At 41.3% G+C, this 11,152-nt stretch overlaps 1 protein-coding gene across 1 annotated transcript in view; it reads right to left on the bottom strand.

Moving 5' to 3' along the window:
- Nucleotides 1-255: 255 nt before the first annotated feature.
- Nucleotides 256-11,152, bottom strand: part of rc3h2 (ring finger and CCCH-type domains 2) — a 28,661-nt gene continuing 17,764 nt past the window's right edge. The window contains 5 exon segments of the mRNA XM_089126589.1: nucleotides 256-7,070; nucleotides 8,666-8,802; nucleotides 8,886-9,063; nucleotides 9,814-9,898; nucleotides 9,984-10,197. Coding sequence (XP_088982715.1) covers nucleotides 6,950-7,070; nucleotides 8,666-8,802; nucleotides 8,886-9,063; nucleotides 9,814-9,898; nucleotides 9,984-10,197 — 735 coding nt within the window. The 3' untranslated portion in view covers nucleotides 256-6,949.

The following is an 11,152-nucleotide window of genomic DNA, read 5'->3' as shown; positions in this document are numbered from 1 at the left end:
TACATACAAATGTAATGTGAGATTACATTACATATTACTTATATGTTACATTTTATTGTCTGAGTACATTAATAATAAAAAATTAACTTACATGGGTTAATCTTTAAAAACACGAATGACTATTTCAGCTTGTCCAGGTGAGGATATTACAGTCAAGAGTCCAACCATAACACGTGCTACCACAGCACACCAGCAGATGTCATGCTAATTCATAAAACTGGATCCTTGCAGTAAGAAAGAGTCTGAAACCTCAAGTGATGATGTAACTGTTTATTATCTTGGCATGCAACTACATGTCATGACCTTTAGATTCATCTCAGCAGCTTGCCCTATATATCAGAACAAAGCTTAGCCAAGATACAAGAGCAATAACAAACAAACAACCAAAACAGTAAGAATCCACTGTGCGTTGGCTACATTTCTATATATTCTTCCTTGCATTGCCACAAGCAAAAGGGAAATCCTTGCCCAGTGCTATTTAAAAAGAAACAAATGCAATATAAATAATCTCTACTATTATTTCATCAAAAGATATTCCTGACTTTTAGAATCTTTCTCTCTGTGACCATAAATAGCCTCATATATCTGATTATACATCATAAAAATGTGCAGTATGTCCATCTAATGATGGCTCTGGTTGTATAAAATGACGGATGCCCATCTTCTATATTCATTTACAATTGAATCGAACAATAGATTTGCAAAGAAAATGTCTAATACAGACGTAAAAAAATATCCAACACATCAGTTCGTTTTTGCAGTTGCGCACAGGACAAAAACAAGCATCATCACAACCAAACACGTCCTGCCCCATTATTACAGCTAAGCAAATTTTTAAAATTTATATTCAAACAAAAATGACATTTCCAAGGGAAAAAAAAATACAGAACTATGGATATAAAACAACAATCATAAATAATCCTGATATTAATCCATAAGAGCAGACAGTAAGCGCTATAGGAAGTGAGCATAATGTAAGATACAGTGCAGGACACTCACAGCGCTGGGATGTTGTGTGACACAACTACACAATCATACTTCCTTTTCCAAAGAAGATCCTCTTTGCCAAAGGCAGCATGCATGATACAGGGCTGAGCCGGGCAGATAAACGAGTCAAACGTGTAAAGGCTTTGCTGCGTCGCAAACGGTTGATAAAAAAGGGAAAAAGTCATGTTTTTGACAGCTAGCGAGGAAATTAAAACGGAAACTCGTATCGTTAGCAACACAGCACCATTAAAAAAAAAAATAAAAAAAAAACTCTCATATCAGATGAGGCCAAACATAAAAAATAATCCAAAAATTAAAGCTGCAAGCAGCGATGGGCGGGCCCTCGCACCTCTAGCGCGTTGGGGTGTGAGGCGGCCGCGTTGCATATTCTGCGGCTCAGCCGGTCCAGCTGTGAAATTTTTCGCTGCTTCGTTAAAGGTCACTTCCTGTTGCCACTAGGTGACGCTATGACTGTGGGTGAATGTCGGCATGTAGGTTTGTTCTGGACGGGACTCATGTCAAATGTGTCAAATTTGGTGCAGATCTGGGCATTTACAGCCAAGTTACTACAACTTCCTGTTTCATGGCGAATCTTCGACGCCACGGACACGCCCATCGACGAAAACGTGCAGATAGCACAACTTTACATCGTCAATGCCTTTAAAAGGCACAGCAGAAATTTGAAATCGATCTGACTAAATCCCTAGGTGGAGTTAGTTAAAGTACGTAATGAGTAAATCATCCAAAAATGGCGGTAAAATTAGAAATGGCCCACTTCCTGTTGAGTTTAGGGCATTGCTCCAAGAGACTTTTTTGTGCGCCTGGACATGGTAGATGTACCACAGAAATTTCGTACATGTCGCTCAAACATGCGACGGGGGCTGCTTCGTTAAAGGACACTTCCTGTTTCCACTAGGTGGTGCTATGACTGTGGGTGAATGTCGGCATGTAGATTTGTTCAGGGCAGGACTCTTGTCAAATGTGTAAAATTTCGTGTAGATCTGGGCATTTACAGCCAAGTTACTACAACTTCCTGTTTCATGGCGAATCATCGACGCCACGGACACGCCCATCGACGAAAAAGCGCAGATAGCACAACTTTACATCATCAATGCCTTTAGAAGGCACAGCAGAAATTTGAAGTTGATCCAACTAAATCCCTAGGAGGAGTTCGTTAAAGTACGGAGTGTGTAAATCGTCCCAAATCGGTCGCCAAATTCAAAATGGCGGACTTCCTGTCGAGTTTAGGGTATGGGTTCTTGAGGCTTTTTTGTGCGTCTTGATATGATACACGTCCCCACCAAATTTCGTGCTTATAGGTTGAACGTGGACGAGGGGCTAATTTTTTGCAATTTTCTAGGTGGCGCTAGGGAGCCATTTTGCCACGCCCATCCGCGAAACCCACAAAATACGAAATTTTTCACCAGTCCTGACATGCATGCCAAATTTGGTGAGTTTTTGAGCATGTTGCGGCCCCGAAAATGGCGCTTACTTTGCAGAAAAAATTTTAAAAAAAATAATAAAAAAAATAAAAAATAACCCTAACAGTTTCAATAGGGTCCTCGCACTGTTAGTGCTCGGGCCCTAATAAAGGCAAAAATTCTCTACATGAACACCAAATCAACAAGATGTTGAGCTTGCATACACTAGGACAGAAAATGAACAACTTTCTTTGTATATCAGCATTTTGCCCCCCCAAAAAAATAAAAACACAATATCTTTGCTGAAAGGTGCAGCTGTAACATCCCCCGTCGAAACACACTTCGAGTGCAGGAGGCAAAATGAGATTTGATGACAAGGAAGATTTCACTCCTCATTACTCATTTCAGTGGAAAAACACTAATATACCACATAAGTGAAACCGTGTTTAACAGTCTTAAGTGATAATGCATTCATATTCATATTTTGTTCAGGCTTAACAAAGACATGTGCACATTCATACACAAATACAAACATATACATGTACACTTAACTGGTCCAGGCAATACGTTTAACAAAGGAGAAGTCAGTGAAGGGAGAAAGACATTCAACAAAACAATCCTGTCATAAATTAGACACTGAATCAAATAAATGCGGTTTTATATAGGAGAGATTTTAAGTGATGTAACACAGTTTTCATCTCCTTTCAGGAGCACTATAGTGCACAAAACACCAGCATTGGGTTGGGTTGATCCTTTCAAAATGCTGACCAAACGATTAAAAACGGATACAAAATATTCCATCAACAACTTCATGGAAGTTAGCAATGTTTTGTAATATAATAAAGGAAAACATGAACTTTGGGGGGGGAACTTAAACTAAGTCTAATTGTCTGTATTCTTTAAACTGAAACTACAGAAGTTACGAAACACAAACCGAAGCAATGAAAATGAGGTGACCTTTGGACCACTGTAAACAACAAATGGGAACTGTCACTGTATTGAGCATTTCATACACACTAAACACAATCTCACATCCTCAAACGAGACTGAACTCTAAAATTCTATTGTGCTGTTTGTTGCTTGTAGCTATTAAAGGAACAGTTCACCCAAAAATTATCCAAATTCAGCATTGAAGTATTGACTTGGACCCACTTCTGGTGTCTGTCTTGACTCTAACATGAGCCTGTCCTGTTCTTGGTCTTGACTCGGACTAGACCCTCTTCTGGTTTCGGTTTTGACTCTTTGAGTCTTTTTCTCTCTCTTTTTTTCTAAGATTTGTTTTTGCCATTTCTGCCTTTATAATGACAGGACAGTAAGTAGACAGGAAGAGAAGTAGGCGAGGGAGTGAGGGGGACAGGATCAGAAAAGGTCCACGAGCCGGGACTCAAACTCAGGTCGCCTCAAGTGCAACAGTGCTATATGTGCACTGACTGTGATCTCTGTGGTCTCTTCTGTTCTCAGTCTTGGCTCAGACTTATCCCTTTCTGATCTCGTTCTTGACTCCGACTCGAGGTCTTGGTCTTGTCTCTCTTGACTTGGCCCTTTTGTGGTCTGAGTCTTGATTAAGACTTGACCCTCTTCTGGTCTCTGTCTTGATTTGGGTTTAGACCCTCTTCTGGTCTCGGTCTTGACTCGGGTTTGACCCTCTTCTGGTCTCGGTCTTGACTCGGGTTTGACCCTCTTCTGGTCTCTGTCTTGACTCGGGTTTGACCCTCTTCTGTTCTCTTTCTTGACTTGGACTTGACCCTTTTGTTGTCTGGATCTTGATTAAGACTTGAGCCTCTTCTGGTGTGTCTTGACTCAGGTTTGACCCTCTTCTGGTCTCTGTCTTGACTCTGGTTTGACCCTCTTCTGGTCTCTGTCTTGACTCGGGTTTGACCCTCTTCTGGTCTCTGTCTTGACTCTGGTTTGACCCTCTTCTGGTCTCGGTCTTGACTCGGTTTAGACCCTCTTCTGGTCTCGGTCTTGACTCGGGTTTGACCCTCTTCTGGTCTCTGTCTTGATTCTGGTTTAGACCCTCTTCTGGTCTCGGTCTTGACTCGGGTTTGACCCTCTTCTGGTCTCGGTCTTGACTCGGGTTTGACCCTCTTCTGGTCTCTGTCTTGACTCGGGTTTGACCCTCTTCTGTTCTCTTTCTTGACTTGGACTTGACCCTTTTGTTGTCTGGATCTTGATTAAGACTTGAGTCTCTTCTGGTCTGTCTTGACTCGGGTTTGACCCTCTTCTGGTCTCTGTCTTGACTCTGGTTTGACCCTCTTCTGGTCTCTTTCTTGACTTGGACTTGACCCTTTTGTGGTCTGGATCTTGATTAAGACTTGAGTCTCTTCTGGTGTGTCTTGACTCAGGTTTGACCCTCTTCTGGTCTCTGTCTTGACTCTGGTTTGACCCTCTTCTGGTCTCTGTCTTGACTCGGGTTTGACCCTCTTCTGGTCTTTGTCTTGACTCTGGTTTGACCCTCTTCTGGTCTCTTTCTTGACTCTGGTTTGACCCTCTTCTGGTCTCGGTCTTGACTCGGTTTAGACCCTCTTCTGGTCTCGGTCTTGACTCGGGTTTGACCCTCTTCTGGTCTCTGTCTTGATTCTGGTTTAGACCCTCTTCTGGTCTCGGTCTTGACTCGGGTTTGACCCTCTTCTGGTCTCGGTCTTGACTCGGTTTAGACCCTCTTCTGGTCTCTGTCTTGACTCGGGTTTGACCCTCTTCTGGTCTCTTTCTTGACTTGGACTTGACCCTTTTGTGGTCTGGATCTTGATTAAGACTTGAGTCTCTTCTGGTGTGTCTTGACTCAGGTTTGACCCTCATCTGGTCTCGGTCTTGACTCTGGTTTGACCCTCTTCTGGTCTCTGTCTTGACTCTGGTTTGACCCTCTTCTGGTCTCTGTCTTGACTCTGGTTTGACCCTCTTCTGGTCTCGGTCTTGACTCGGTTTAGACCCTCTTCTGGTCTCGGTCTTGACTCGGGTTTGACCCTCTTCTGGTCTCTGTCTTGACTCTGGTTTAGACCCTCTTCTGGTCTCGGTCTTGACTCGGGTTTGACCCTCTTCTGGTCTCGGTCTTGACTCGGGTTTAGACCCTCTTCTGGTCTCGGTCTTGACTCGGGTTTGACCCTCTTCTGGTCTCTGTCTTGACTCTGGTTTAGACCCTCTTCTGGTCTCGGTCTTGACTCGGGTTTGACCCTCTTCTGGTCTCTGTCTTGACTCTGGTTTAGACCCTCTTCTGGTCTCGGTCTTGACTCTGGTTTAGACCCTCTTCTGGTCTCGGTCTTGACTCTGGTTTGACCCTCTTCTGGTCTCTGTCTTGACTCGGGTTTGACCCTCTTCTGGTCTCGGTCTTGACTCGGGTTTGACCCTCTTCTGGTCTCTGTCTTGACTCAGGTTTGACCCTCTTCTGGTCTCTGTCTTGACTCGGGTTTGACCCTCTTCTGGTCTTGTTCTTGACTCGGGTTTGACCCTCTTCTGGTCTTGTTCTTGACTCGGGTTTGACCCTCTTCTGGTCTTGTTCTTGACTCGGGTTTGACCCTCTTCTGGTCTCTGTCTTGACTAAAACTCTGGGCTCTTCTAGTCTTGCTCTTGACACAGACTCATTCTACTCAGGTCTTGGCCTGGACTCAGACTCAAATGAGCTGGTCTACACTACAACATTGCTAAGTGTTTTTTTTTCCGCCAGCGTTTTCGTGACCAATCGACATTGTCAAAGCTGGTGAGGCACATCTTGATGCACTGTATTTGAATGTAGAATAACACCTGAATTTGGAGAGCCTGTTTCCATTTATTTTCATTATATGAAAAATACATTATTTGAATCATACCGTTTTGGAACAATTTAAAGGTGAGTAAATTAAGACAGAATAAAAGAATTTTAGATTTTGGGAGAACTGTTTCTTTTTAGTAGTAGTACAAAATATTGACTGATTGCCTATGAAATGTCTCTTAGAGATATCAGACCTATACCACAATCTATACATACATTTAAACAATGATCACTGAATGGTTGTTTCAAACAATGACGCCCAACAAATAATTCATGCACATAACATTTCAGTGGCTAACACTGCAATAATATTAATAATGCAAGTACTATAGATTCCAAGCACCTTGGTTATTCTTGATATATACTGGAAGAGTCCACTATATAGTTTGTATACAGTAGATTATGGTTTCCACAGTGAGCTAAAAGCTAGTGAGAACCATCACTTCTGTACAGAGGACATGGGTTATTGGTTTCCTGGCTTGGAGAGGGTTCTGATTGGTTGACATCAAGAGTTACCTGAGGTGGAGTTGTGACTCAAAGTGAACATTCATCCACAAGCAGTGATTAAGAAAAACAAACTGACTCTGAAAGGATGATGAGTGATTACAATTACAGGGCATAGCTAGCTCTTATGAAGAGAACACATGAATACAGAAGGCTTTCGGCTGCCTCTTGCTGCCTCGATTGACTCCTATAAGGGCAACTCTACCTTCTACCTAAGGAGGATGGTGGATTCTTGGCATGACCCCATGGAATTAGAACATGAGGAAGGCTGGTGTGGTGTGTCCAGCCGGCCTCAGTTCCCGTTTAGCAGCATCTCAGGTCCTGGACTGGGGCGCGGGGGGTCTCCGGGCCTGGGCGAGCACGTCCTCATCTGAATATTCCCCATATTGAGGCCTCCAGGAGAGAGGGTCTTTCTGTAATGGCATAAGAGAAATAATAAAATTATAGCTCTTATTAATATAAATAAATGATCAACTATTAAAAGGGAAGAGAAAATGCTTCCCACAATAATTTGTTGTTGATCTCAAAGATTTTTGCATTCACACAATTATACATTTTCCTTTTTAGCCTCAGTCATATTAACTCTTTTCCTGCCAATGACGCAATTTTCTGTCATTAATTAAACAACATTTCCCCACCATTGACGGAATTTTGCGGGTTTCTATGTTTTCACTGTTATGCGACAGGGGGCGCTATTAGACATCTTCTGAGAGAGAACAGAATCTCCTGATCAAAAAACAGCTGAAGAAGCATAAACATGTAATCATATGCATATGTAAAATAACGGATCATCAACATTCAACAGCATATAAATCAAAACTGCCTATTGCTCCCGAATTAAATGTCGACCCAGAACAAGCTATGGGACTGTGCAAGCATTAAAGGATTAGTTCACTTTTGAAAAAACTTTTGCTGATAATTTACTCACCCCCATGTCATCCAAGATGTCCATGTCTTTCTTTCCTCAGTCGAAAAGAAATTAAGGTTTTTGATGAAAACATTCCAGGATTTTTCTCCTTATAATGGACTTCAATGGGAACCAGGTCCAACTGAGGTCCAAACGACAGTTATAACAGTTACAGATGCAGCTTCAAATGTCTTTAAACGACACCAAACGATGAATAAGGGTCTTATCATGTGAAACGATCGGTTATTTCAAAGCTTATTCCAAAAATGTAACTTTTCTAAGGACAAATGCTAGCCTTGTAATATATTGTGAGGCGCGTTTGCAATGTCACGTAATACGTAATTACGTTCAAAAGGTCACGGGCGACGTAGCCGGAAGTACAGAATCAAAATCGTCCGACATCGTTGTTTTACCTTTTAATTCCTTTTTTGTAAACGCCGTTTGAGTTAGTTTTCACGTTCAACCTATGCGTTCAACTTGTAAACACTCTGACTCTGTACTTCTGGCTACGTCGCCCGTGACCTTTTGAACGTAATTACGTATTACGTGACGTTGCAAACGCGCCTCACAGAATGGAGAAAGGCTAGCATTTGTCCTTAGAAAAGTTACATTTTTGGAATAAGCTTTGAAATAACCGATCGTTTCGCATGATAAGACCCTTATTCATCGTCTGGTGTCGTTTAAAGACATTTGAAGCTGCATCTGTAACTGTTATAACTGTCGTTTGGACCTCGGTTGGACCTGGTTCCCATGGAAGTCCATTATAAGGAGAAAAATCCTGGAATGTTTTCATCAAAAACCTTAATTTCTTTTCGACTGAGGAAAGAAAGACATGGACATCTTGGATGACATGGGGGTGAGTAAATTATCAGCAAAAGTTTTTTCAAAAGTGAACTAATCCTTTAAGGGTGTTGATAAAAAAGAAAGAAATGTGAAAGAATCCTGACATCAAAAAAGCAACCAATATAGATGCACCTGATATTGACTACAATCAAACTGATCCGATTTCATTACGTGCGAAATGACAAGCAAACAGTCTTAAAAATATGGATTTGAAAACAGAATCAGGTTTGTGTGCAGTGTCAACAAAGCTCTGCTTACCTGAATGCCATCTTCTTCATAAGGTGGTTGTTCATTCTCTCAGGCAAGTTGTTTTCCAACTGAGACCTGGATGCTGGATCACCGAAGACTGCAGAGAGGTGGATGTTCTGGGAGCGGCTTTGCGTTTCAATTGAGTCCTTTAGATTATACAAGCAGTTAAACAATAAACAACACAAAAACCGACAAACGCCATGTATGCATGTATGAGTCTAAATGTTACCTCAGAGTTGCAGTCCTGTGTCTCAGTGTCCTCCATGTCCAGCGCGGAAAGCTCCAGCTCGATGTCTCTGTCAGGCTCACTCTCCGTCCCATCCTTCTCCAGCAGATCTATGCCCTGCTTTGACCCGCTGCTGAAGGAACTACGCCTTACATGCAGCCCGGGCACGGCCAGCTGATCGCTGAGAAACACAGACACACACACACTGAGCTCTGAAACATACCGACACTTCAGTACACAAATCAGTCGGCTCTGTTGTTTGGTGTTCTCAGACTAGAAACTCAATTTTGAGATCAGGTGAGAGGTGTACTCCCACTCAGAATCTGCCCTATGAGTAATCATCATTGACACCAAAAAGAAAAGTAGGACATGCTTTTTTCAAAAGTAAATTCAGTTTGCAAAGTGTTTGTGTTCACTACTCACTACTCCTAATGTGTGGATGGATTAAATCCAGAGTACAAATTCCGAGTATGGGTTACCATATTTTTTACACATTATCAGTGGTGCAAAAGACATCGACAAAGTTGATTTCATGGTAAAACATGAAATGCTACAATAAGGCCCTGGATATGACTTGTGTGTGTTAAGGAGACACTATTAAATGTAAGTCTTCAATGCTGTGTGTGAGGGCTTTGCTAACACAAACGAGTGGAGCTGTGTTCCGGCTGCTGCTCTATTTTTAGAATGGTACAGCGAGACGACTATGGCGCGGTGGGATGGGGATGAAGACTGGGAAACACTTTTCAGACTACTTGTACAATGTTCCCGACAATACAGTAAAATTAATGTACAAATGACTCTAATAATGATTTATTCATGCATGACATTGCTATGATTGTTCACTGGAGCAAGTCAAAAGAATCCACTCCCACTCTAAATATGGCTCAGGTGCCTCCTTCAATGCAAATCTATGAGCTTTTTAGTTTGGTACCTCTCTAGAAAGCTGGAGTGACTAGAGGAATCAGAACCACGAGGACCCCATCTGAGGTCGTTGTGACCAATATGGCAGCCATAGTCTGTAAAGAAAAGAAAACACAAATCACTCTCAAAGAGACAAAGAAATTCAGAGTCAAAAGCATAGCAAACCAAATAATGTCTAACCTCTGAAGTTGATTGATGTGGTGCTGGCGCACCCCTGCGATGCAGTGGCCTGGACCGGGTCAGTGGTGTGAAAGCCAGTGCGGGAAGCTCGGGAGATAGCTCCCCATTTAGAGATAATGGGCCCCTCTCCAAAAGGAATGATGGGATCTTCTTCTTTCAGTCGCCTGTAGGGTTCGAACATGTGCAGCCACCGCTTGCCACCACTCTCCTCGTCCTGAGGACAGATAATTAGATATCCATTAGGAGCCATATCAACAGTGAATCAACAGAAATGTGTTGTTAATCAAAGAGTGATTCAGTGTGATGTGCAGTGACTCCACTTGTGCTTGTTTCATATTAATTTTTAATTCAGTTTGAGAAAACGTAAATGTGTTATATGCTAAGCATATTTAAGTGTAAATCAGTGCAAATGTGATCTGAAGTGACTCCACTTACACCTGTTACACTACACATTCATAGTATTTTTGAAGGAATATTGATTCAGCTTAAAGGAATTAACAGGAATGTGTAACTGGGTAAGAAAATATAAATCAGTGTGAATGTTATTTGAAGTGACTCCATTTGTATCTGCTAAACATTAGTTTGGTGTTGTAGAGCATGTACAATAAATTAGAAATAAAGCAATGTGAATATTATCTAAAGTGACCCCTCCTGTACCTGCTACAATACATGTTCATTTTTAATTTAGTTTTAGAGAATTAATAGTAATGTATTTGGAAAGCAAATTAAATCAGTAAATCAGTGTGAATCTAAAGTGACTCCACTTATATAACACATTTATATTGATACAGTTTGATGGAAACAATAGAAAAGTGTTACTGAGTAATCTAATTTAAGAATGAATCAGTGTGAATGCGATCTGAAGTGACTCCAGTTCAGAAGTGAGCTCTCTTCACATACTTTTTTAATTCAGTTTGAGGGAATCAAAAGGGATTTGTTAAAGAATAAGCTAATTTATAAGTATGTAATTATACTGTAATATCATATACTGTATGTATATCATATACATACATAAACAATCATAATACTGTACTGTAATAATTATACTGTAATGCTATATTTGTAAATGTGATCTGAAATGACTCCTCTCGTACCTGTTTTATATTCAGTTTTATGCACTTTAAAGGAAATGACAGAAATGTGATATTGAGTAAGCAAATGTAAAAGTA

The sequence above is a fragment of the Pimephales promelas genome, chromosome 23, assembly GCF_988280905.1.
Source record: "Pimephales promelas chromosome 23, fPimPro1.hap1.1, whole genome shotgun sequence".
Taxonomy (NCBI): Eukaryota; Metazoa; Chordata; class Actinopteri; order Cypriniformes; family Leuciscidae; genus Pimephales; species Pimephales promelas.
This window is presented reverse-complemented; position numbering and strand designations above follow the sequence as displayed.